Source organism: Cyprinodon variegatus, unplaced genomic scaffold, assembly GCF_000732505.1.
Source record: "Cyprinodon variegatus isolate N-32 unplaced genomic scaffold, C_variegatus-1.0 Scaffold96, whole genome shotgun sequence".
Taxonomy (NCBI): Eukaryota; Metazoa; Chordata; class Actinopteri; order Cyprinodontiformes; family Cyprinodontidae; genus Cyprinodon; species Cyprinodon variegatus.
The window spans coordinates 15874-41503 of record NW_015150549.1 but is presented as its reverse complement, the minus strand read 5'-3'; the positions used below and the strand labels follow the sequence as shown (position 1 = coordinate 41503).

At 36.2% G+C, this 25630-nt stretch overlaps 1 protein-coding gene across 17 annotated transcripts in view; it reads right to left on the bottom strand.

Moving 5' to 3' along the window:
* The window catches only part of LOC107084276 (voltage-dependent P/Q-type calcium channel subunit alpha-1A-like), a 105141-nt gene that overhangs the window by 68110 nt on the left and 11401 nt on the right, over positions 1 to 25630 (bottom strand). For all 17 annotated transcript variants that reach the window (XM_015374044.1, XM_015374052.1, XM_015374053.1 and 14 more), the window contains exons 11-22: positions 25297 to 25428; positions 25119 to 25191; positions 23077 to 23197; positions 22678 to 22745; positions 22437 to 22543; positions 17617 to 17770; positions 10972 to 11579; positions 10514 to 10821; positions 8683 to 8815; positions 8412 to 8541; positions 6662 to 6721; positions 5550 to 5656 (exon numbers count right to left, since the gene is read on the bottom strand). In XM_015374044.1, coding sequence (XP_015229530.1) covers positions 5550 to 5656; positions 6662 to 6721; positions 8412 to 8541; positions 8683 to 8815; positions 10514 to 10821; positions 10972 to 11579; positions 17617 to 17770; positions 22437 to 22543; positions 22678 to 22745; positions 23077 to 23197; positions 25119 to 25191; positions 25297 to 25428 — 2001 coding nt within the window. The remainder of the gene's footprint in view (positions 1 to 5549; positions 5657 to 6661; positions 6722 to 8411; positions 8542 to 8682; positions 8816 to 10513; positions 10822 to 10971; positions 11580 to 17616; positions 17771 to 22436; positions 22544 to 22677; positions 22746 to 23076; positions 23198 to 25118; positions 25192 to 25296; positions 25429 to 25630) is intronic.

The window sequence follows — 25630 nt, the reverse complement described above, 5'->3', positions numbered from 1 at the left end:
GTTTCTGTGTTTCTATTAAATACAGTTTAAAAACTACATATTTCAGGTTATGAAGCAGTAGATCAGTAGGTAACTTCTACTGTAGCTCTCGAAGGCTGATTAATTCAAATGTCTACCATCAGCTTATTTTTTTCAGAACAGAAGAAAATATCTATCAATCATAACTAATATCTTAACTTATTCCATAAATAAAAAAATTCTTTCTGAGTTTGTCTTTAAGGAATAAGTCGTTAACCATATGGAGGGATTTGGAGCTTTATTATTGCAATAATGCCAGATTTATATGTCGGCTGTTAAACAAATTATAATTCATTCAAAATGCAGTTGTTCATTTCCAAACATTAAAATAAACTTTCTTCTCTTTTGTTATTTTAAAGAATACATTTTAAGAATTTGCTCAAGCTAATAAAATACTAAAAAGGCATTATGTGCATGTTTTAAAATGACAATTTTTTTTTGTCTTTAAGAATGGATTTGCAACAGTATTTTGGAAGATTTTTTTCCTCCAGGAAAAAGAGAGAAATATATTCTGCATGGAGAGCTCCAAATAAGACCCAGTGCAGCAGTAATATATAAGAGTAAGCTATTTCAATTTAAACATCTACCACTGCATTTCTGGCACCTCAAGCAATCCAAGTGTCTTTGCGCCACTTATGTATTTTCACTCGTGGTCTCAGGCAGTGCTGCTTCGTCTAAAATTGCTTTGCTTTTGATCTGAACTCTTTTTGACAGTATATATAAGTCACGTTTTACCAAAGATATTTTAGTTGAGCTTGACTCTATGTGCTGAACATGTGATGCCGTGTACTGCATCGCAGGTTCAGGTTCATGCAGTGACTACTGCAGACATGCATGGATGCACAAGCTCCTCTATCTGGCTCCTGCACTTCCATGTTTACTTTCATTAGCATACAGGCATCTGTTAAATATACAGTACCGGAAAGAGTTTGAAGTCATCCCTTGTTTCTTTTATGTTTTACTTTTAAGGAAGACAATTAGATTTTTGTCTTTAAAACCTTTTCCTTGAACTTTTTATTTTAATTCCTGGTGGTTTTGTCCACAAAAATTATACCAGATCAACAAATACTTATTTACAGAAAACAAACTTCAAAAGATGTAGATACATCAGACCTGTAATGTTTTTTTCTCATGCTATTTTTCTCAAAATAGCAAGGATCTGACAGAGGACAGACAGTAATTACTTTTTTGATGTCTATGTCAATAAAGAAACTTGTTGATTCATTAAAATAAAAAATAAAAAAATTCAGTCATAATCATAAAGTGTTTTTAAGAAAATGCTTCTGGCATACCTTGCACAATCTGTTCACAAAACAAACAAAAATAGATAAATGGAAGTAGGTAAAGGGTTAAAGAAGCAAAGGGTCTGAGGAAGACGGGCAAATCCAATATGCTGCTTTTATTTAGGTGTTTGTTTTGGAGATGAAATTAGCAGCATTGACTTATAACTAAGGATAGCAAAATATTTAATTGTCACAATATCTGATTATGTGTCAGTTGTTTTCAAAGGACTGGATTTTCTATTGCACCTCATAAACACTTTGCATGCCAGTATAAAAATATAGCGTAATGGATGGAGTCTATCGGCTGGAGATGCCCACAATTCAATGCATTCATGATAATTATTAAAGATGCAAAAGGTCAGAAAGGCCGTTAGAGGCAGAAGTATCCCAATCAAAGATCCTAATATTGGGAAGGCTTATTTTGCTGTATTTAATGAAAGAGTTTGCGTATAACATTCTGTCTGTATGATTAGATTGAATTATCTCTGTAAAGTGTCTCTGGCTGAGACATGGTGTCAATTGGCGCTATATAAACTAAATTGAATTCAATTGAATATTCTGCTACTCTCAGATATTTTTCTGTGATTCAACATTTTAAAAAAATATGAGTGCATTTTTAATGATGACTTATATCATCATGAATATTTAAAGTAAAGTTGATGTAAAGTTTTAATTTTCAGTATGGCATGCTGACTTTCAGTTTGAAGCTGCCCAGCTGCTGTTACCAACGGTAGCTGAAAATTTTTTTAACAATTATTTTCAAATACATGACAAAAGTTCACATTAAGCCAATGTTGAGGTGTTATAAAGAAATAAGGTAACACATTTGGCCTCAAACAAGTTCCAACACAAGATTGGTTTAATCCCTGAGTTAAGGAAGCTTTTCATGCCTGAAGTATTACTGGTCCAAAATATAAGGCCAACAACAGACATTTAATAAAATAAAAAAACAGACTCAACTTAATATAATTAAAAGGCAGAAAAAGTCCAAAGAAAAAAAGGATTTAAGACAACTGCAAAATATTCCTTAGAAAGCTTAACTTCTTTCAAGCAAAATACACAGAAATTAGGGATGACAACACTTTCCCAAAACTCAGTTTTTACTCAATATATCAACGCTGTGTGAGAATAAGAAACCATTCCACCCACCACACCCCACCCCAGCATGCTTCCCCCTTCCCCTCCCTTCTACTGTACTTTCCCAGGTCGTGCAAAGGAAAGAGAGTTAAATACCTGTGCCTCCAGATTCGTTAAAGTCAGACTTGAGTACCAGAGTGTGTGTGTGTGAGTGTTTAGGTTTGAATGTGTGCTGGTAAAAAAAAATCGGGGGCAAGAGGGTGAGATGAAGTCCTGCTGCCAGCTTTCTTCTGTGTGGCATATGGATAGCCTGGGCACTTAAAGGGTTAAAGGTGTCTGGGATGCCCTCACCCCCACAAACTGATCGACTTAGACCTCCAGCAAGGGAATATGGGCGAATGAGGAGGTGGTGGTGTGGATTTGTTGGGGAGATATGATCTCTGGTTTAATGATTCTTTGTGGGTCGGTTGCTGAGATAAATGTTTGATGGATTTTGTAACATGAAGGAATATAAAAGGACAGAACCGTACAAGAATGGGAGGTTTGATTCAAGGGGAATAGTGGTAAATGGTATCTGCTCCTAACATACAGCAGAAAGGTGAACCATGACCTAAACTGGCAAGAAAAGACGTCTTGATCAGCTCTAACCTTGTAAGAAAAGTTTTTAAGGTTATTATGATTCTTCCCATCAGGAAAAAAAAAGATACACTAATTCTGCTCTTTATTACAGTGACCAAGACATTTGTTCAGATTTATTTGCATTTATTATTTACAATTCACTCCTTATTAATTCCTTTTAGAGATGTAACAAATCAGAGCAGGTTAAACTTCCACAGAGTAAATTATCTCCAAAGTTAAAAGCCTGTACAGAGATCAGATGCAACCATTTTTAGCTTCACAATAGAATGGGGGCCAATCATCTGATTAAGTGAATAGGATGAAGGAAAACCAGGGTTTTTACTGGCTGGACCTGGATTAATCTGTTTGATTCACAAAGTTTAGGTAAAATCTCACTTGAATCTTTCACATCTTCTCATAGTAGGGATCGTAAAAATTATTTATGCTATAGATGTTAAAACAAAATTTTATTACAAACAGACTAAAAAACAACGCTGTTGTAGACCAGGATCATTTAACTTTCCTTTTCAAAATGAAAAGGAAGAAAAAAAGCTAAGCTTAAACTATAAAGCTAAAGTTTCTACAGTTAACAGGTCAAATTAAGCCTTCTCAAATTCATGCTACAAACTGGTGCTTTCTACCTCCATTTTATTACTATAAACCACTAGATATCAATGTGATTATATTGTTAAATGAGTTTCTCAATAAGCAAGTGATTTCATTAAAAATACGCAAGTCTTTCATCTGATTAAACTACCATATTTTCCGAGATATGAGCTGCTACTGTACTTTTTCCCCCATGCTTTAGACCAGGGGTCTTCAACGTTTTCCAGGTCAAGGATCCCCAAACTGATGGCGACATGGAGCGGGGACCCCTTAATTTTATATATATATTGTATGAAGATGTGTTATCTTAAATTGGTCCTATAGTCACTCTATTACAGATGGAGTAATGTAACGAAAGTAATTTCTCGCTGGGATTATTAAAGTATTTCTGATTCTGATTCTTTGGGACCCCCATGCAGTATTGCGGCTTATATAAGTATTCTTCAAGTTTTGTCAAAACATTTTGTGGGCACTTCTTATAGTGAGTTGCACTCTATAGCCCCGAAAATACGGTATATTATTCACTGAAGTATTACATACTTCACGTGGATATTGTTAGGAAGTGTGGATCGTACAGACATATACACAAAAATATGTAAAGCTAGTAAAATGCATTGAATCTTTTAGTAGAAGATACAAATTTACATTTCTACTTTCATTGTCACCAAATAAAATAATGATTTACTCAAACAGCAATACATTTATTTAAATGGATTGTGTATTGAATAAAAAAAGTAATAATAATCTAAAGTAATTTGTTGGAATTTTGTCAAAACTATCAAGATGTTAGTTGTTTGATAAACCCTTAATGGAGGTGTTAAAGAGGCCTGCATTTCTTTGAGGGTAGAACAATTAGGTGGCAGAGCAAGTCAGCATCCACATGTGCAGTTTTTCTACTTGCTGTATGTTAGGAATAAGAAGTTTGAAGGGGTGTGTGATCTATGGAAGGTCTAAGAGGTGTGGTGGTAAGAAAAAGTAGTTCGTAGGACCAAAACTAGAGTGTTAAGATGCAAAATAAGAGGAAGGGATGACTCACGGCCTGGTTGGTGGAAATATCAGGTTGGCATGATTTGAAAAATAAGGGAGAATAAGGGAACAGGCAAGGAAGATGGGTTGCAAGATTGTTTATAAGGAGAAATTTGCGGATTAAGAGTTTATAAAACAGTTAGGGAAGTAATGTAGGGTTAGTTCTTTTCATGACTATTGGTGGTTTTGGAAGGAAAAGGAGATTAGAGATGATGCCACTACACTCTAAAAACGTATTTGCATATCAGCAATAATAATGTTTCCAATACAGTTGACATTTTTGGCAGTAAAACTATCATTTGGAACCAAAGGGAAGTCCCAATAGTCCAAAAACACTAAAAAAAAAAATATTTCGGAGGCTGTTTTGTTTTGTTTTAGAGTGTAGATCAGAGATTGGACAATCAGGTGAGACACATGTGGGCATATTTCAGTAAAAGATGAGGGCTTGGTAGACAGATGAAGGTGGAAATGTTATGTAGAGAAAGACCACTTGATGATGGGATTAAATATGTGATGCTGAGCAATGAACAAACTGAAATGTAAATTTGACATGAATTGTGTTTGATCATGAAGGAGGAGAAACAGTGTCCTCAAGAAGGATCAACAACAACAGAGATGAATAGAGCAGACAATACCCGAGGAAGAGAACAAAGAAATACAGAACAAATTAAAAGAATGTAAAAAAAAAAAAAAATTACAAGAGGAAGAAAGCAACAGCTGACAGAAAAGAGGAATAGGATAAGGATTTTCTAGACACACCAGGCTGAGACAAAACTATAGGGAAGAGGGACAGAGATAGATCAGGATTGTCTGGTTAACTGAGCTTTACACCCTGGGCCTTTCTGTGGATGGTGCAATGTGTGTGGGTGGTGGGTGAAGGTGATCAAGAGGAGGGTGAGGGGTGGTGAAGGGGGCACTTACGTGAAGGCGAAGGCCACCAGAGCACCACTAACCACTATAAAGTCCAGAATGTTCCACAAGTCACGAAAGTAAGACCCTTGGTGGAGAAACAAGCCGAGTACCACCATCTGGAAGACATGAAGAGAGCTCAGAAAAACATGCACACGTTACAACACATGTTGGGCTTCCTGCACATACCTCATTTTAAAATCCCACATTTTAAAACAAACAATGACTTTACAGGCTTTCAGATACCAGGGATTTTTAAAATGTATTCTTTAACAAGGAAATATGCATTTATTTATGAGTGCCTGACTTACTGATTGATTAAAATATGGCTCTGCTTTTTGAGTTTTATAGAGATTTTGAAAAATTAAGTAATAAAAAATATTCAAAACTTAAAAGCCAATTAAAAGTTAACAATTTTCTTAAAGATTTTCTAGAATCTATGAAAGAGCCAGGAAGCGTGAACGTTCCACTGATTAGTTGCTCTATTTTACTTATTTGAGCTTGTGGCAGCTTTCTGAAAATGTCATTTAACTAGAAGAAATTTATGTTAAATTAAAGTTTTATATATACAATTAAGTGATTTACAGCTAGTAAAGCTAATTGCAATGATTTGATTTTACTACTAATACAAGATGCTTAACAGTTTAAAATTTCAATAAAAGAGAGAAGAGAAAGAGTTTTGAAAGCTTTTTTTAATATTAGCTCTAAATAAGAAATCTGAATCGACATCTCAAAGATTTCTGAACAAAACATCGAAATATAGACTCCAATTTCTCATCCAGAAAAAAAGGATGAATATTTAATAAACTAAAATATAGATATTTTAAAAGAAGAATTGAGACTAAAGATTTTTTTTTTTTACACTTATTTTAACTCAGAGGAGCATGTAAAGCTAATTCCACTTTTTCATACTTTTAAACAAAAACCCTTTAAAAAAAACCTTTTCTATCACTAAGGGTCTACGACAACTGCAGCTAGTTTAACTTGAGTTTACGGACTGTCAATCAGTGTTAAAAAAAAGTAGTGTGTATCAAGCACTTTTAATTTTAAAACAGCAAACACAGAAATAATATCTTTTCATTACAGAAATTAACACCCACACCTGCTAAGTGATACTTTGTTACCTTGATCAACATTTCAAATGTGAAGACCCCTGTGAAAACGTAGTCAAAATAACGCAGCACCTGCAGAGCAACACAAAACGTTAAAATACAATTATTTTAAAGCAGAAAAGGAGAACACTAATGTTCAGATCAAATCAAAGCTCTGGGCAATAAAGTCTATGTTACTTATGATCATGATCAAGTTTTTTATCCTTTATATCCTGATAAAAGTAATTTAAGAATAATCGTTTAAAGTCTGACACTTTATTAGAATTCATTAATTCTTTTCCATATATACAGCTGAGAACTCTTAGCTTTTAACCTGCAATATCAATAATCATCATTATTGAATGATTTGTATCATCAATGAGATTGTGTCACCCTTGATTCATTTTGGAGCATTTCAGTTTTTCTACAAAGCAGCATATCATTTGCAAACGCTGGTTTGGGAATATTGTGATTCTGACATAATGTCACCTAAAACAGACATCCGATTAAAATTTTTATAAAACGGACAACACAACCCAGTCGGCCTCGGCAGATGGCCACTCACACTGAGCCTGCTGGAGGTTTCTTCCTGTTAAAAGGGAGTTTTTCCTCTCAACTGTCACTGTAAACATACTTAGTGTGAAGGATTGCCTTTGAGTCAATGAATCGATGCAATCAACTGGTTTTCCTTAGATAGAAAACTTTAAATCAATTTGATTTCATGATTTGGTAATCTGTAAAGTGCCTTGAGATGACGTGTTTTAAAATTGGCACTATAGAAATAAACTGAATTGAATTGAACACCTATCCTCTTTAAGCTAGAACCTTTCTTCTGCCTGAGTAGATTTTATGTAGAGCGGATTGCTGAAGTGCTAGCTAAAATTAGCAGGTTTAGCCTCCACTTTTACATGAATTGTTTAAAATTTAGCCTTAAAAAATTTTCTTTATTTCTGGTTGATGAACTAAGGAAGAGTTTTACAAAATGTTTTCCTTGACCTGAAGTATGTCTCTTTGGGACAAAAGTAACAAGTAGTATCTAACGTATCTAAGGTGTGCATTCTTGCTTCACAATTGATTTAGTAAACCAAGATGTCCCAAATTAAAAAAGTAAGACTTTTTTTAAAATCAGCCTATAAAAATGTTCATTAATGCTCGAAAATATCACTGTAATGGATTTGGCACTTGGGAATCCTATGTAGCAAAATCCCTAATTTGGTAAAACTGTGTGTCTGACTAAATGTTTGCACAAAGGAGAGACAGACAGGCAGACAGACTTTCTCTTTTTCATAGAATTAAAGTCTGAAAATGCTTACAGGGTTTTAAAAAATTATACATTCAACAAAACAAAAACTGTTGTGTAAAATGTGGCTATATAGCTTTTGAACGTACAGCTACTGTAACATCATCATAGTTGGTAACGTAGCAGGTAACTGGTTGAGTTTAGTTAGAGACACTAATTGGGATTGTTAAAAAATTGGTTTGAGGATTTCTTTGGTCATTATTTAAATGTGTAGTGTGATCTGGATGTGTTTGATCATTTTGTTATTTTTTGATGTTTCTATTTTTGGAGTTTTGCATGCAATGCATCAAAATGGTTGTTATTTTTTCCCTGTTGTGTGATTGAGAAAAATAAAACATACAATGATTGATTGTTTTTAGAGGAATTGCTCATAAATTCTAGTCTTTTGAATATATGAACACATTTTTACAGTCTTTATCTGCAAAATGATAAGAATTTTACACAAATTGAATGTAAAAAGACAGCAACACATTAATGCCTCACATTGTTCCGTGGTGAGTCAGGCTTGACGGGGTCTTCTGCTGCAAGGGCGATGCTGCTCATAGCAATGACTGACAGGATGCTGAACTCAAAATACTTCAGAGTAAGAATGTAGTGACAGCACTTGCGAAACCTGATGTAAAAACACAAAGGCATCCACAATATGGTACTAAAAGATTTCACAGAACACACCGAGTATTTCTTTGCAAAAAAAAACCTTTTGATTTCCAAGAACACCCCAATTATGGCACATAAAGCAACATTAAATACTCACGGGTTGGTGGTAGACATTATGAAACAAGAGCTATAGGGAGGCATGCGTTTAGGGCCATCTTCATCTTCACCCTCATCCTCCTCTTCCTTCTTCTCCTCGCTTTTCTTTTGGTCTGTATTGGCGTTCTTGTTCACTGAGTACAGACAAGCAGAAAGAGCAGAGAGGATAAATAAGTGACAGACTGACAGAAAGAGGTCAGCATGCAACACATTCACCAGCATTCCTTCAGGAAAACAGAGGAACATAAGGAGAAACATGACCGCTATACATGGCCAAACAGTATTTATATACTGTTAAAAGTGGAATGACGGAATTGTCACTTCCCATAACAACTTTACATATCAGCTGTATATGTTATATGCAGCAAGTTTATAGGAAACTGAAGTCATAGTTGTAATAGTGGAAGGCTAATAGTTATTCATATAGGAGGTCTTAGTTTAAAGAATAACATTCATTTAAACTGACAACTTAGATTTAAAGAATGGACTCTCAGTCACACCAGATTGATTTGGATAATGAAAGTGAAAGCCTCAGCAACTCTTCCAGTAACTATTTTGTTGTTTAAAAAGTTATTTCAGTTTGAGTTCAGTATCAATTAAGTGAGTGAACACATGACTACTTTCTGGTGTTTTACAGCCCCTACATGTATTTTGTGTTCAATAAATTCATTGTAATATGCCACTGTTCTGCTATAGGCACGGGATCCACATTAAGAAAACCCATTGAGAAAATCTCTTTAATGCTATCTCTGTTTATTTTTGTGATACAGGTCTTGTTTAAAACCTTTATTTTCCTCTTTACTTATCACCAGATTTTCCAAAATATAACCAATGTCAACAAATTTGAATATTTTGCTGCTAAATTAAACCACAGATAATTTCACAGAACAAAAAAAAAAATGTTTAAGGGATCATTAATCAGTGTAGGAAAATTAAGTCCAAACTGATGAGTATTGATTTGTATCTTTTCCATCTGTATTCTGTCATCTAATTACATAACATGATGCCCGAAAAGTTTGCTTAATGTAAAACGGCAGCATCTTAAAGGATTATGCACCCGAGTGACTTTATTTTCTATTGGAGCAGAAGAATTATTTAATATCTACTGTCTTCCTTACTTCCAAATGGAGTCTTAAATATAAAAACAGCTGGTTTTTAAGTTGACCTAATAATAGCTGACTGATGACAAAAATTTGGGCTGTTTCCATTAACATTTTTTTTTACTTCCAATCAAATTTCGATAGTTGAATTTGAATATCTGCTGATCCCGATACTTTTTTTAAGTGACAGCTCTGCTTGCTTTTATGTTGTCAGCATCACCCTTGATATTTCATTAACTCCTCTATAAAACTAAATATGACAGACATAAATGTATACATTTATTTTGCCAAAGGCAACTTTACACACAATAAATCGTGGTAACAGGTTATATTCCGTTCTTAAAACGAATATCTATTTGATCAAAGATAGATGCCCATTAATGGATATACTTTTCTGTTGCTAAAGATATTTCTAACTTACAGTAACTTAAATCCACTATAGAGATTAAATGAACAACTCTGCTTCCATAGATTTAACCAATAGTCACTGCTATTTTTTATTTTTATTTTTTTTATCTGGACTGATACAATAATCAATATTGGATTGGTGCATCTCTAATAATAACAATAAGAGCTGATGCTTCCTCCACAGAATACAGTCATATGGACATTAACATCACAGTGGCTCACAAGAAACTGTTTCAAATCAAATGTTAGGGCATAATATTTAGTTACACTGCTAATGTAAAGCTAAACTCCTTCTGCGCCAAGCTACATCCTCACAATGATCACCTTGCAAGATTGCATTGGTAGAAGGATAGGGGTAAACAGGAGGCATGTCTATCGCTGTGTAGTCAGGCTTTGCCATGCTGGTTAGGATCAGGCTGTCCATGCTGTGAAGCAGGGTGTGAGTGTCAGCATCATGACAGTTCAGCAGGTTGTTGAGGTGGTCCGGATGATCGGGGTGATCAGGAGGAAGGTCATAGGGGTGCTCATTGGCACTGGCAAGCTTGCTGTTGTTGCGAAAGTTATCAAGGTCTTCGTTATACTGTTGTATTGGTCGTGTAGTTGAGAGGCTTGGACAGGTGCTGTGGTGCTCCCTGGCATTGGTAATGGAGAGGGAAAAAGAAAAGAAAGAAACACAAATGGAGCAAAATGAGAACAAAAATCCATTAAAGAGATAAAGCGGTAAAGATACAGTATACTATCTCCTGTTTATATGAAGAAAATAGATCTTTCCCTTAACTCACTTTCTGACACGGTGTCCTCTGCATCTCTCCTGGTTGCAGTGTCGATGTCGTCTTGTCTTCTGTCCACCCTCCTCTCCGCTTTTCTCACCATCTCCCTCTGCTGCCCTACATAGATGTTTTCTGCACTCTTCTCCCTCCCTGGCTGCTCTGCGGTGCTGTCTACACCTCCTTGCCTCACCACTACCCTCGGCACCTTCACTATGATGCGGAGAAATGCTGTGAGACTCCCTGCACTCTCTGTTCCTGTGCCGATGGCCCCGATGACTCCGGTGGTTGTTCTTCTCCTCATCCTGTTGCCGTTCCGGATTTTCTTCTATGTTACCCAAAGATGTGCAGCTAAAACCATGCCCCAAGTTGGTTTCCATAAGCTGGCTTGTATCTACAGTGCTCGGGTTAGTGGGTTTCTGATGGCGATGGTGGTGGTAGTGACAGTGGTGAGCAGCACGCCGGCGGTGATCAATATCCTGGCGTCGATACTGCTGATCCAGAGGCAGCTCTCCAGGTTGGGTCTTGTTGGTGTTGTTGTTTCGATTGTCCTGTGGGTTTACTACCAGAGGTCTGTCCAAGTGTGTTTTCACGTCGCCACGTGCTTTCCGTGGGAACGACACCTGGGTGAAGATAAAGAAAAGAGGTTTGGAATGATACAATGTAAAAGGCTTGGGGTATCCAAAGTATCATATTCAGTACACTGACTAAAAAATAAAAAACAGTTGTTTGAGTTAAAGTGGTAGAAATGATCTAAAAATCAAAAGGTCATGTGACTCAACTGAAATTATTACAATATCAGGTCAAAGGATAAGAGAATTGGCAATATGAACTCTAAAGTGGTCTGCTGTCAGTAAGGTACATACAGCTGTTTTAGTAATTCTTGATGCAGGTCATGTTAAAGCTGTTGTATTTGTTGTATGTTTAATCTCAATCAGATCTGGGTTTTTAAGGATCGTAAAAAGGATTGCAAAAATGTAATTATTACACTTCACTCGTGCTGTTTTCTGTTTCAAATCAGGCGGCACTCACATCGAAGCATTCTGCTCCAAACTTATTTTATCTTGGTCAGATGTCTCTAGAGGCTTCCTGCTGTGGGGGCAAATCACATCTACGGTTTTAGGCCAAATGATCAGGGAAGTCCCTGCAACCTAAAGGAAGCCATCTGTAAACTTTGTTTTAAATAAATCAAATCCCTCAGCACAATAAATCAGAAGCAACAGAGAAAAGCAGGGTATTGCACCGCCATCTTAGGTACCAGATCTGCTTGGCATGATCCTGCCCAGACAACGATAATGACGTAATGCAGCATTCTTGTGCCAAGTCGGGAGCATCTGTAGCGTTAGCGTGTCTAATGACAGATTGGGTTTTACCTGATAGATAACAATACTGAAAAAATTATGTTTATGGTGAACAAAGTAACTGTTTTAGATCGGTCAGTTAGCCATATTAAGCTACACTACTTTTAACTTTGTGTCAACAGCAAACATTTGTTTTCTACAAGTAGAATAATTGTTGTTTTCTTTGTCTAAAATCTCTACAAAAGTCATTTTTAAGATGTTCCATTTGTCCACCCCTGCCCTCAGATCTTAATAAAAAGAATTAGATGAAGCACTGAGACTTTTTTGTCACCTTGTTAAATGGCAGAGCTCAGTTTGTTTTCTACTTTCGGCTACTTTGGGTCTCAGATAAATTTGAAAAAAGTAGCAAATATGGGGAATAATATGTTGAGACTTCATAAGAAGTCTGTTTTTTAAGAAATGGGTGCAATACCGTCCGAGTGGCATTGCCATAAGCTAGTTGAAGCTACATGTCACAACGCAGATGCTGGGTGATATCATGTTATGGTATAGAAATGTAGCGATGCAACATTCAAGATTATACTTTATTACAAATATAATCATTATTAAGTTTAGCATCACAACCTCCTTCAGAGAAGTTAACCTCTGGATCAACAGGCTGCTGCGTGCAACAGATTTAACTCTGCTGATGCTGTGTGTCGTAGCTCTGCAGGACTCCAATAGTTTATCCAAGTAGAATTAAAGCTACCACTGGTCATAAAATTGGAGAGAAGATATAATAGTCTCCAAATAAGTAGCTAGACATTTTCATCAAATATCACCCCCTCCCACCCCCTTACAAAAAGTTCTAAGGCAAAGGGCATCAAGAAAAAATTTCACTTCATTTGTCTCTCACTGGAGAAATGAGTCTGTTCTCTTAAATGTTTGACATTCGAAAGTTAACAATCATGTTAAATAATCGAGACCTCACTTTCAGTCAAAATAATCGTGATTATCATTATCATTGAGTTTTTGAGTTGTTGTAACCAGCTCTTAAGATAAGAACGGGGTCCATACCCTATTTAAGCTGATCTCACCAGTTAGATTGAGGTTACAGTTTTACCACAGAAACATTTAAATATTACGATGTAATCTGTAAACATAGGTGTCATGTGTAGAAGAGTGTCAGTGTTCCCCAAATAACTACCAGAGCAGATTTGTAGTTACACATTATGACCTCCTGACCTAGGATGATAGTTAAGGTTAAATGTTTATTCCTTTATGCATTTATTGTATTTTTTATTTTTTTTTTTTACCTTCAAACATTCTGTAAATATAAAAGAAATACAAATAGTTTAGCTTTTTATAACATTGGCAACATAAAGCTTGGTTTACGCTTTACGCGTCTACATGGCCCATGTGGCCAAACTAAAAACTTTTGGCCTCCATGCGCCTACAAACATTTGTTAAAAGGCGGGCCTTTCCAGGTGGAAAAACATGGTGAGTGAACAACGTTTTGCATAAACATCTAGAGACGTCCTGTTGTTAGTTGCATTAAAGTAATTAATACTTGAAGATTCAGGGTGTGATCTTTGGTTTACTGTTTTGCAACCTAATGGTCATCATGTTGGACCAAATATGGGAAAATCCTAAATGGCATAAAACCGTTTTTAAGCAGTCTATATACATTATTGTGATTTTGCATGTTTTTAAAGCCTTTTAAAAGCTAGTTAAGATTTAGCATAGCAGCTATCCATTGCAATAGCATTCTCAAAACTAGACCTTTAATGTATGGAAAATGAGCATTAAATTCATAGTTATACAGAATTTGGCAAACCAGCCGTTCATTTTGATATTTCACTAAACAGCTTAAATTAAAGCTGTTATGGTTCTATATGTAAAGTTTGCTGAGCTATTTTCCAGATGAGTCCTCATCGTCTTTCCTTGGATTAGTTTTTGACCTGCTCCAGTTTGGATTTGTCTGCCTTCTTTGAGTGCAGCCCTGAGTTTCTCAGCATGGCCCACTTTAATAATGCAATGCTCCCAAGCATGCAGCTTCAAGTCTTCCCATATAGCAGTGCAATGACAACACTTTTTTTTTTTTCACAAGCTTAAAGGGATATTATACCCTGGAGTTAAAAGATCTGTGGATACAGCATGACCCAGTATGAAGGGTGGCTAAAAACCAGGTCAAAACCCTGCGTAGGTACAGTCTGTCTAAGGCATGGTGAAACTGGGCTGAAATGGAATCAAACAGGCATTAAAATCTGGAAGGAAACTCTGAATTAGTTTATCAAAAAGTCACTGTTGAGGCTGTATTAAAGTTAGCCAGTAAACTTGAATAACTGTATGAAGACATACTGTAGATTTCCATCATAAATAAACCACACCCAGAACTCATACCTTGTCTTAAAATCTGCATAGTTTCTCACTTTATCAGTGCAGAAAGAAAAAAAAAAAACTAAAGACTAATTACTTAAGATTTGATATTAAATGGTTACACTTAGAGGAGTTACCTCTGAAGAAATCTACCGTATGTAACAAAGCAGTGAAAAATACTTCACAGCTGTAAAACGAAATTAAGTTATTTGTTTTATTTATTTTTCTGAAATGTAAAGAATTTTTATTAAGCCCTTTAAGCCTTTATTAATCTAGTTTTACCAGAACTCACTTAAATAAACAGAGTTCATCTTTAGTTAGATCATCCATTTGGTTAACCACTGAAGCCCAAGGAGTTTGTTAAAGAACATTAGTAAACTGTGACTGTATTATGGCATCCGAGACGTGCACTGGATAGATCAAGTAAAAATCACAAAGAATAAGCCTTTTAAATATTATAGAAATATGCAAACAAGCGAAAAAAATACTGTTCACCTAGACTGACACTCAGGGCAGAAGAGTGTGAGAATAAGAAAGCAACCAAGGAATTTAACCCATAAGAGAGCGCTGAGATCTTCATCCCAGGTGTGGGAATTTGTTGACGGGTCAACTTTTAGCAGAGCACTGAACAGATCCGGTAATTTGGGAAGAGTAGTAAAACGAGAAGGATTGTTGAAAGAAAGCTGAACATACTCCAGCTTGCCACAAGGCATGTGGGGGACACAGCAGACAGGTGAAAGAAAGTGCTCTGCTCAGATGAGGCCCAAATTAAAATTTAAGTTCAGTCATGGTATTTCTTATTATACCATATCTACAGTTCGTAATGATCTGTGCACATGTCTTTTTCCACCGTAATATTCCATCTAATCCATTTATGTTTATAACTGCACAGACTCTCTCTCCACCGCTTCTCATTGCACCAAAGCATCCTTTGTAGCCATGATGATATTTTTGCACGTGATTTTGCACCTGACTTTTAAACATACTAAATATATATGCGAAATCTGCATTGCAAAAACTTTGAGATTCGGTATAATCAGTTTGTGGGTGGTAAATATTCACATTTAAATATCCTCCACATTATGCCCATTCTGATGGAACGTGCTGTTTTGTAAAGAAAAACAAGAGACAAAGAGATTCAAAGATCTCTATGTGTAGAGAAACAAAGCTGGAAACACACTGTAATACAGACTTTGCAGCTGTGACTGTAAAAAAAAACAGAAAAAAAAAAAAAAAACGAAAAAAAAAAACAACTGACTTTGTGGTTTTAGATTAGCTTGTAAAATTTTACTTCGGCCTAATTCTGCATAATAAAACTATTTACAATGGGGTAGTACATTAAATTAAATATATCTTTATTTGAAGACTAAAGATCTATCCCCTTAAGCTGTCGGAAATCCTATCACATGCACATTACTGAGAAACTTCATTTTGTTTTGCAAATAACCATTAACTCAGAATTTAATGGCAGCAACACATTGCAAAAAAGTTGGCACAGGGGCATTTTTACCACTGTCTTACATCGCCTTTCCTTTTAACAACACTATAAATGTTTGGGAACTGAGGAAACCAATTTTTGAAACTTTTCAGGTGTAATTCTTCCCCATTCTTGCTTGATGTACAGTTTTTCAACAGTCGGGGTCTCTCCGTTGTCGTATTTTACATTTCATAATGCCTCACAAATTTTCAACAGGTCTGGACTGCAGGCAGGCCAGGAGAGTACCCGCACTCTTTTGCTACAAAGCCACGCTGTTGTAACACGTGCAGAAAGTGGCTTGGCATTGTCTTGATGAAATAAGGAGGGGCATCCATGAAAAAGACGTCGCTTGGATGGCAGCATATGTTGCTCCAAAACCTGTATGTAACCTTTCAGCAGTAATGGTGCCTTTACAGATGTGTAAGTTACCCATGCCTTGGGCACTAATGCACCCCCATATCATCACAGATGTGGGCTTTTGAGCTTTGAGCCCTTAACAGTCCGGATGGTTCTTGTCCTCTTTGGTCCGGAGGACACGACGTCCACAGTTTCCAAAAACAATTTGAAATGTGGACTCATCAGACCACAGAACACTTTTCCACTTTGAATCAGTCCAATAACAAAGTTTACCAGTTCGAACGTTAAGTATGTTGTCTTTGCAGTGTATTCAGTTGGGTAGCTGCTAAAGGTTGTATAATAGATAAAGAAGTGAGCGAGGGGAGAGCTCAGAACATTCCTCCGCCATTTTTAGCCCTTTCAGAAAGGGCACCATGTACTGTACACACTGCTAAGCTATGAAACGCATTAGTAAACTAGTTAAAGTCAACTACTTTAACTGAGACTACCTAGTCCAATGCAAAAACACAGACGTCAACACCTTGTATATAAAAGTTTGCCCTACGTGTGTTTGTACAGTGGAAACCAGAGGAAATAATGCAGCAACAATGATAGCATCATCGATCTAAAAATACATTACCTTGCTAAATTCAAGCTAAAGTTTTTGGGGTCTTGAAATTTAAACTACCTTTAATGTGAGGCAATAGAGAAATGAATACTACCAACCAGCTACCGATGCATCTTGGTGATTGTGTTACTGTAGTAACAAGCTATCAGCCACAGTATTTTGAAGTTTTTGGGTTACATATTTGATTAGTTTTAAGGGAAAAGTGAAAATACCAAATTGCTTTGTAGCTGTGCACTTAGTGTGTATTTGTTCATACTTTTTATTTGTGTTGCTTCTAAAAGTGAAAGAAACAGCATCTACCAACAAGTAACGATGACTATGGCTAGAGATTATGCTTTAGAAATCATGCAAACATTTAATCTTTTTTTCCCTTCTTTTTTAATTCCAACATTAAAAAAATAACTCAATTTAGAGCTGCAATCACTTTGTTACCGTGAATTTTTTGCTTAACATATGACACTGTCAAAATTTTATAATGGCTACTGTCTAATCAGGAGTAGGCTGCAAAGGTAGATATATTTGATGTTGGGGACGGGGGCAGTGTGCAGGTTACTACCCACCTCTTCTCCCTCGCCTCCCACCTTCCAGTCATCCTGTTCCAGCTCATTGTAGAGCACCTCACGGCTTGACATCAGGTTCTGGCGCCGAATCTCACTGGTTCTCTGCTCCCACACAGACTTATTGCCCTTGATGTGGTTCTTCTGCTGCTCCTTTCTGTTGGGAGACGTGGGGATAAAATAATGTGCAGATAAGATAAAAATGTTGCAAGGGGGAAAAGTCAAACAGAAGCCAATAAAAAAAGAGAGGTAAGTAAAAACAGCAGAATAAATAGTGATGTGCTGAAAATCTCAAAGATTTTCATAAAGTACTGCACAATATGTGAGAGTTGTTCTTAAAAGAACACTTATTTTCTAGGGCTTCCTTGTTTCCACTCTTTACAGCAACAAATTAATGTGGGTAACAAGCTACTTCAAATCTTGCAGTCCAAGCCTTGGTTAACTACAGAGCCTGAAGAGCCTTCGAAGTGACTTTGAAAGAGGCAGCAGGTTTATTTGAGCTGTGTTTTGATGTGTCCTATTGTCAGCATTTATCTTCAGCAAGGAACAGAGTTTAGACTTTCCGCCTCTCGCTTTTCTACACTCCACAAAGCCCTGAATCTGTTCTTTTCACTCAGGGAACAATTGCCTAATCACATTTTATAGGACAATGTGTCACTTTGTGTGTTTGTGAATGCCTGCCAATCACTTCTGATGAGAGGCATCTGTAAAAGAATTACACTACACGTGTTTTCTGGCTTTTCTGTACAGTACATGTGCATAATGTTTTAGTCAAAGAGATTTTTGTTTGCAAATGCATGTAAAGCAATGTAGATAGAAACACAAGACTTTTCATAAAAAATGCACATTTAGTTGTAACTGTATTTCCACGAAGGTGCATCTCAACACATGCAGTTAATTGATCTAAATAAATCAGTTTAAAGATGGAATTAACATACTATGTAGATAGATGGCACAAGAAAAAAAAAATTTTTTAATGACTCGTGTCTTGTTTGAAATTAATAAGAGTAGGTAAGGCGAATAGTCTACATCTTCCTCCTGCAAAATATTAGCCTGATTCTTCATTTGATGAGATCAGTAGAGCTTACTGGACATTCAAGCACAGTGATACCACCATCATAAACCAGGCACTGGTATTTTAGGCTCAATGCTAAAGTGTCAGGTTCTACTTAGGAAATTAAAAATCAGTATCTTTGCGGAGTGAATATCTACGACGGAGTATTAGGGTCACACATGAAGAGAACAAATATTTTTGCCATGACGAGATTAAACTCAACATTTCGAGAATAAAGTTGAAATGTCACGTTGAGTTTAATCTCGACGTGTCGACTTTAAACTCGCCCTGTCGACTTTAAACTCGCCATTTCGAGAATAAAGTTGCCATTTCGAGAATAAAGTTGATATATATCGTGGCGACTTTAATCTCGACATTTCAAAGTTTGGAGAAAAGAGCAACCGCGCTCCACAGCTGCAGTCTGTGTTTTAAGAGTGAAGGAAGTCTTTGACGTGCTGCAACTGTATAATCATCACAGGAAGCGGTGGCCTAACGTACCGGTAACGTCTTTCCATATGCTTACCCAGGCTCACAGTTATGAATTTGAGAACATGTCAGTCATTTCAACTTTATTCTCGGAATGGCGAGTTTAAAGTCGACACGTCGAGTTTAATCTCATCAGGGCAAAAATATTTTTTCTCTTCATGTGTGGCCCTAATACTCCGTCGTAAATATCAGAAGGGGGAAGTATGCTGGTGAAGATTCTCAGTCACCCAGGGCATATTCATTCAAAAAAAGTATTAAAAAAAAAATCACTGGACTTTGTTTTCCAGGTTTGAAGACGTTTCGTTTCCCATTCAGAAACCTTTCTCAATTCAAAATGTCTTGACTTTGAGTTCCAGGCTTGTAGAGTGGCACAAACAAAAGCCTTGTTATGCCCTTGTTATGCCTTAGAAATATGCAAATTGAACAAAACAAAAAAAAAATGAAGTCCACCCCTTAGTAATGGGGAATCAATGTTGGCCTGCAAAACCCACTACTGGACCATGCCTCCGAAAAGAAAGTCGTTAAGGTCGTTGTTGGCCTGGCTGACCAGGCGAGCTGTTTTGGACTCCTGCATGGTGATGAGGATTATGATGATAGCTGGAGCGCTTCAAAGAACAGGGAGAGTATCTTAAATGACTGGTAGAAACTGGCTTTTTTTGTATTGAGGCCCACCTTCTTCATTGAGGTCGCCAGTGTGGCTCTGCTAGACAAGTAGGAATCATGCAACATTTTTATGTATTCGACATGTTTTCAAAGAAGAGAAAACATCTGTTTCTTGTTGCCATATTATAAAAGATATAAACAATAATAAACAAGCAAGCATCTCCAGAATCAATCCTACGTAACCGCTGAAGGCATTCAAAACAGTTGAAATAAAAACAAGCATGATTCTGTTAATTTTTTTCTTACACCCTCTACTTCTCCCCTGTGCTTTCTTCGGATCCCATCCATCCTGCTCGCCAGTCTACGCAATTTGATAACTGTTTTCATTTTTACTGTACCTGTTCTTTTTTGTTTGGTTTTTTTCTTTAAAGGATTCTCATATCTCGTTGAAGAGGTAAAGTTTCCTCCGACTCTTTGCCATTACTGGGGCTATGTAGCAATTTATCTTTTAGCAACTGTACCTGGTTCACGATGCACCGGGAGGGTCCTGGCTTTATGTTTTCTTTTAATATATTACTGGTTTGCTCCATCTGCCAACATGTTTTTTAAGGATGTGCACTAAAAAAGCATATGAACAAAATCCCTGCTTTCTAAGTTACGCCTCCAACGTAAATGTGAGCTGGAAAACCCTGCCTGCTGCATCTGGACAGGAGTCCAGTAGAGTATGTTGTATATTTTCAATTGAATCAATTTAGATCTGACATCTCTAATACCACTGAGCATATTTTCTACCATATTGTAAAATTAATTTTATCTTCTTTAACTTGTCTTGAGTTATTTCTCCCATATTTTCTCTAATCCACATTGACCTGGCTACTGTCCTTCACCAGGAAACTATAAAGGATGCTAACTTGATGTGATGTCGATAGACAGACCAAAATAATAAAGAATACGAACTATACTCTGGCTCCAACCCATGTTGCTCTCCATTATTTACTTCCCTGATTTGCGTGTCACTGTCAACATCGCCAATGCTCACCCAGCATGATGGTGTCATCAGCTTGCCAGCAGGTGGTCAGACTCTGCTTTTCCATTAAAATGGGAAAAGAGCCGAAGGTCGACTCTAAGCGGGTCAATCTGGTTTTTAAAAAACCCAGATTTTCAAAGGGAAAGTGGCTATAGTCTTGATTTTGTCCAGAAATATTTGTTGAAAATTGGGCTGTGTTTGGTTGATCTGATTTAGTCCCACTTGAGACCAATAATAGATGTTGATAAGACGTTGCAAACCCTGTTTCCAACGTCTTTTTAGTGATCTGAAAATTACGGCTTTCCACCTTTCGGTTTTCAACCAAATTTTGGTCGGTGGGTTATCTCTCAAGAGAACCAGTCTTTCCGAATAAAGGTCTTACTTCCTGTCTTTGATAATTAATAGGTGTGTTGAGAAAGGAGCTAAACCCTTTTTTATGCACTTGTTGCCAAAAGTTTATAGTATGACTGATAGTGGGCTTCTTTCTATAGAGGTTTGGACATTGACCGAGAGAGTCAGTTAGATTGAACGGTTTGAAGGATTCTGCTTCCAGATCGAACCATAATGTTATCTCTGTCCTTTCACCAAATCTAGATACATTTTGCACACATTATGATTCCTTATGCAGTTTTATATATGGAAAAACCAAACCAATAAAAATGTCTTCTTTTTTTTCTGCAGGCCTTTTATATTCATTTTAAGCTTTTTTTTCCAGCCAGAAAAAAACTGACAAAATGTTTTTTTCTGAATTTATTTGAATATAAGCAGCAAAATATTTACTGGTAAAAAACAAAAAGATCATTATGTTTTGTAAAAATTGTAATTTTAATAGATCGATTTTACAAAAAATAAAATGATTATTTTCAACCAAATTTGAACCATGTAGATGTTTTAGTCCAGGGTTTCATTATTTTTTTTTTTCCTTAAAAGCTAGCTTGTACAAAGTCCATTATGGTAGGACTTAATTGCAATCTTAACATTTTTTTTTTTTTTAGAAAAGTGCTTTTTTCTACTTTCATGCATAGATCTGCGTGCTAGCAGGAAGTTTATTTCCTTTTTAATGGAAGTAAACCAACTTTAAACATATAATGCCCATTTAAAGGGCTAGAGTGGGAAATAATTAGACTCTTAGTCTTGTTAAATGTAACGTGATCAAAATTGAGTCCCTATGTGATTTCAAAATTATAGTTTCTTAAATTGCAATTATATTTAAAATGCAATTACTTGCCCAGCCCTAGATTGCACATTTCCCCATAAAGATAACTGTGATTTATACCATCCCTTAACATAATGGTGAATTTTATTTATAAGTCAACATGCAACTGCTGGCAGCATCATCACTAAAATCAATCCAATCATTACCATAACATTTATGTATTAATAACAATTGTGCATTGGTCTTATCTAATATTCTATTGTCTGAGAAGCTGAATGTTTGGTCTAGTAGTAACTGTTACCCATAATCGCCCAATTCAGCAGAAATGAATACTTGAAATACATCAGTACTAGTTTTCTTTCCTTCTTTTTTTTAATCATTCACGTACTGACAAAAATGTAGATATTTTAAATTCCTGGGAAGCGCCTCCCTGTTTTAAACAGATCTACATTCATAATGTATTTCTGTGCTCACTGACATTAAGTGTGTGTACTTACGCAGCAATTGACAGGTTTGCAGCAGATAGCGGGCTAACCTCTGCCACTTCCTTAGCCTTCTGTAGTGCTGTCTTTTGATTTGCTGCCTCTTCTTGTTCTTCTTCGTCCTATAAAACAAGCCATCAATGTTAAAATTGTTAAATGGTGCTGTACATCTAGAAACAGTGCCACACATCCCTTAATACTGGATAGAAAAAAGGGGCAAATTAAACAATAATATTAATAAGAAGTTGCCCCATACCTTGGTAAGCTCTTGGGCGTTAGCCAGATTGTCAACAGCGATAGCCAAGAAGACATTCAGCAGTGTGTCTTTCAGGAGGTAGTTAGGGAAAACTGCATCATTTTAAAAAGCTGGAGATAAAAATAACTAAATGCAACAAGAGAAATGAAGGAGAACAAATCATAAGCACACCTGTTATCCATGGATTATTAGGATAACTACCGAATAAAGACAATGAAAAAAATTCAAACGATCAGTATAAATATGTTTTAAGGGATAGCCTAAATAACAACAACATATTTCACTCAGAAGAGCTTATAGTAGTTGATTTTACCAAAACAATAAACTTATTTAAGTCTGCAGGATTTCCTCCATACTTAAAATGTACATTTTAGTGTCTGCAAGTGTGAAGCAGGATACAGTTGCCAAATAGTGTGAGGACAATGAAAAAGATGGAGAACACCATTCCTTTGTCGTTTACTCCTCCCTGTGACTCAATGCCATCGTACATCACCATATTCCAATCCTCTCCTGTCAGGATCTAAAGAGAAAAAAGAAGAGGAATTTATATTTTCTGTTGATAACTTAAGAGTCAGAGTGAAAAAAATATATAACAAAATAAAAAAATGTGGCTTTGTACGTATGTAATGATGTGATGTAATTTTGATGCCTATCTATTACCTGGTTAAATAAAGGATAAATAAAATAAAAAAAAAAACAAAGAAAAAAAAATGTGGAACTTTATCTCCAATAAAGATCATAGTTTAATTACACTTAATGTACTTAATGACTTTTTGTTTTGAAATATAAATATGATCCATAAATATCATCCTCTCATCACAGCTAATATTGATTAAGCCCACCGATTCTTTCCCACCTATTTAAGAAAAAATATGCCCCACTGAATTACATCAACAGCTGAAGCAAAACGTTTGATGATGTTGTAGAAATGGTTAGATATCAATTGTTTAGCGTATAATAATGAATCAATTAATGTTTTCTTTGATGAAATCATTTTTTTGCTAAAAAGTTCAATGGTAGAGGAATGCAATGAATTTCACATATAACTTTTCTTAAAATGAACATTTACATTAAATTCTTTTTATTTGGTTTCTAAAGGAAATGACTTTGGACTTTCCTAAGCATAGGAATCAGAATTAACCAACTGATCCCTCATAAACCTGCAGGTTTAGGTTTTTAATGGCAACTAAATCACTCATTGTGTTTTTCAGACACCCTGACCATTACATATTATCTTGCAACCACACATTTCTGTGCCTTTAATTGGTCTCTATGCTATTCATGCTGGTATCATTTTGAAACTCTCATTCCAGTTCAGCTCCAGGAGTATATCTAAGGTATCTTTCTGCTGGAAAGCAAACCCCCACCTTAATCTCAAATCTATGGCAAAAGTGCCCCATCTATCTTCCTATCAAGCATCCCTCAGAGCATGACACTAAGTCCACCATGTCTCATGAAAGAGACGGTGGATTCCTGGTCATATTTGGTGTTATGTTTCCACTAAACACATGTTTTGTTTACAGATGAAAGTTAGATTTTTATCTCATCTTCTGGTGACTTCCAGTTTCCCCTGTGTGTTTGCTGTGTCCTCCATATGGCTTGCTGCAAACTACAAGCTGATCTTATATATTACTTGAACTTAATGAGTAGATGCATAATTTTTCTTCTACTTCAAAACGTTTTACTACTCTGTGTTGGTCCTTTAAATTAAATTCTAATAAAATACATTTAGCTTTGTGATTGTACCGTGAAAATGTGAACGCCTTGACACCTCTGAAAGGCTTTGCAAATATAAAGCCCCTTGCACACCTTGACAATTTGGACTAGCATAAGCCTGATGTACCAAAAATTTGGCAAAAACTCTGGCATACGTTGAAAGTTATGGGTACGTTTTGTATAAGTTATGAGCACGTTGAAGCACGCTGGTTCACATTGACATACGACAAGTACGTCGAGAAATTTTGAGCATGCCTAAAATTTCCCGACATATGCCAGCATATGCCATACATGGGGCATAAGTTACAGGTAAGTTATCTGGTCGTTGACATACGTTAAGTGTAAGTTACCTATAAGGTGAGTAACTTGATGCTTGTGCGTCATTTAATGGGCATTACGCTACCGTGCGCTATGCATAAGTTAGGCTGCTGTTGGACATAAATTCTGGACTCATTATGAATACGCTATGAACACACCCAACATTGAAAAAAAAAGAAAGTTCAGCATATGCCAGCGTTTTAGGATATTCTGGGACGTCGGGCATACGCTGGCTAAATCGACAAGGTGTGACAGGGACTTACTGAAGAGGTTGCTGTAAAACTGGATTGTATTTTCTTTTCAATGACAGATTCCCATCACAAATAAAACTATAAAGATATAAATGTCTTTTATTATAATAAAAAAAAAAGGAACTACCAGGAGCTTTTTTTTTTTTTTTTTTTTACCTGAAACACAGTCATGATTGCTGCTGCAAAAGTATCAAAATTGGTCGGCGGGGTTCCACTTTCAAAGTTGAATCTAAGGAGATCAAAATACCATGTAAGTTAGAGCAAACAGAACAAAGCAGACATACAATAATGACCCCTTAAATTAGGCATCTGTAAGCTTTGCATTGATTCTTACTGTCCTCCAAAAAGCTGCATCCCCAACAAAGCAAAGACCACAATAAAGAGGAAGAGGAGGAAGAGCAAGCTGACAATGGACTTCATGGAGTTCAAGAGAGAAACCACCAGGTTTCTAAGTGGCGCCCAGTACCTGAGGAGGAAAAGGAGCTTTTTAAGACGTGCAGAGAATTTTTGTAAAGGAAAATACATAAAGTATCAATGACCCACTATCAAGGTGTTCTTTAAATTGAATATTTCATAACTAAAGAACACCTTGACACATTACTTTCCCATGATGTTTTGGCCTTAATAGCATCGTCTCTCCAGCAAGTTTCTGTAACCTTCCCAGCTTC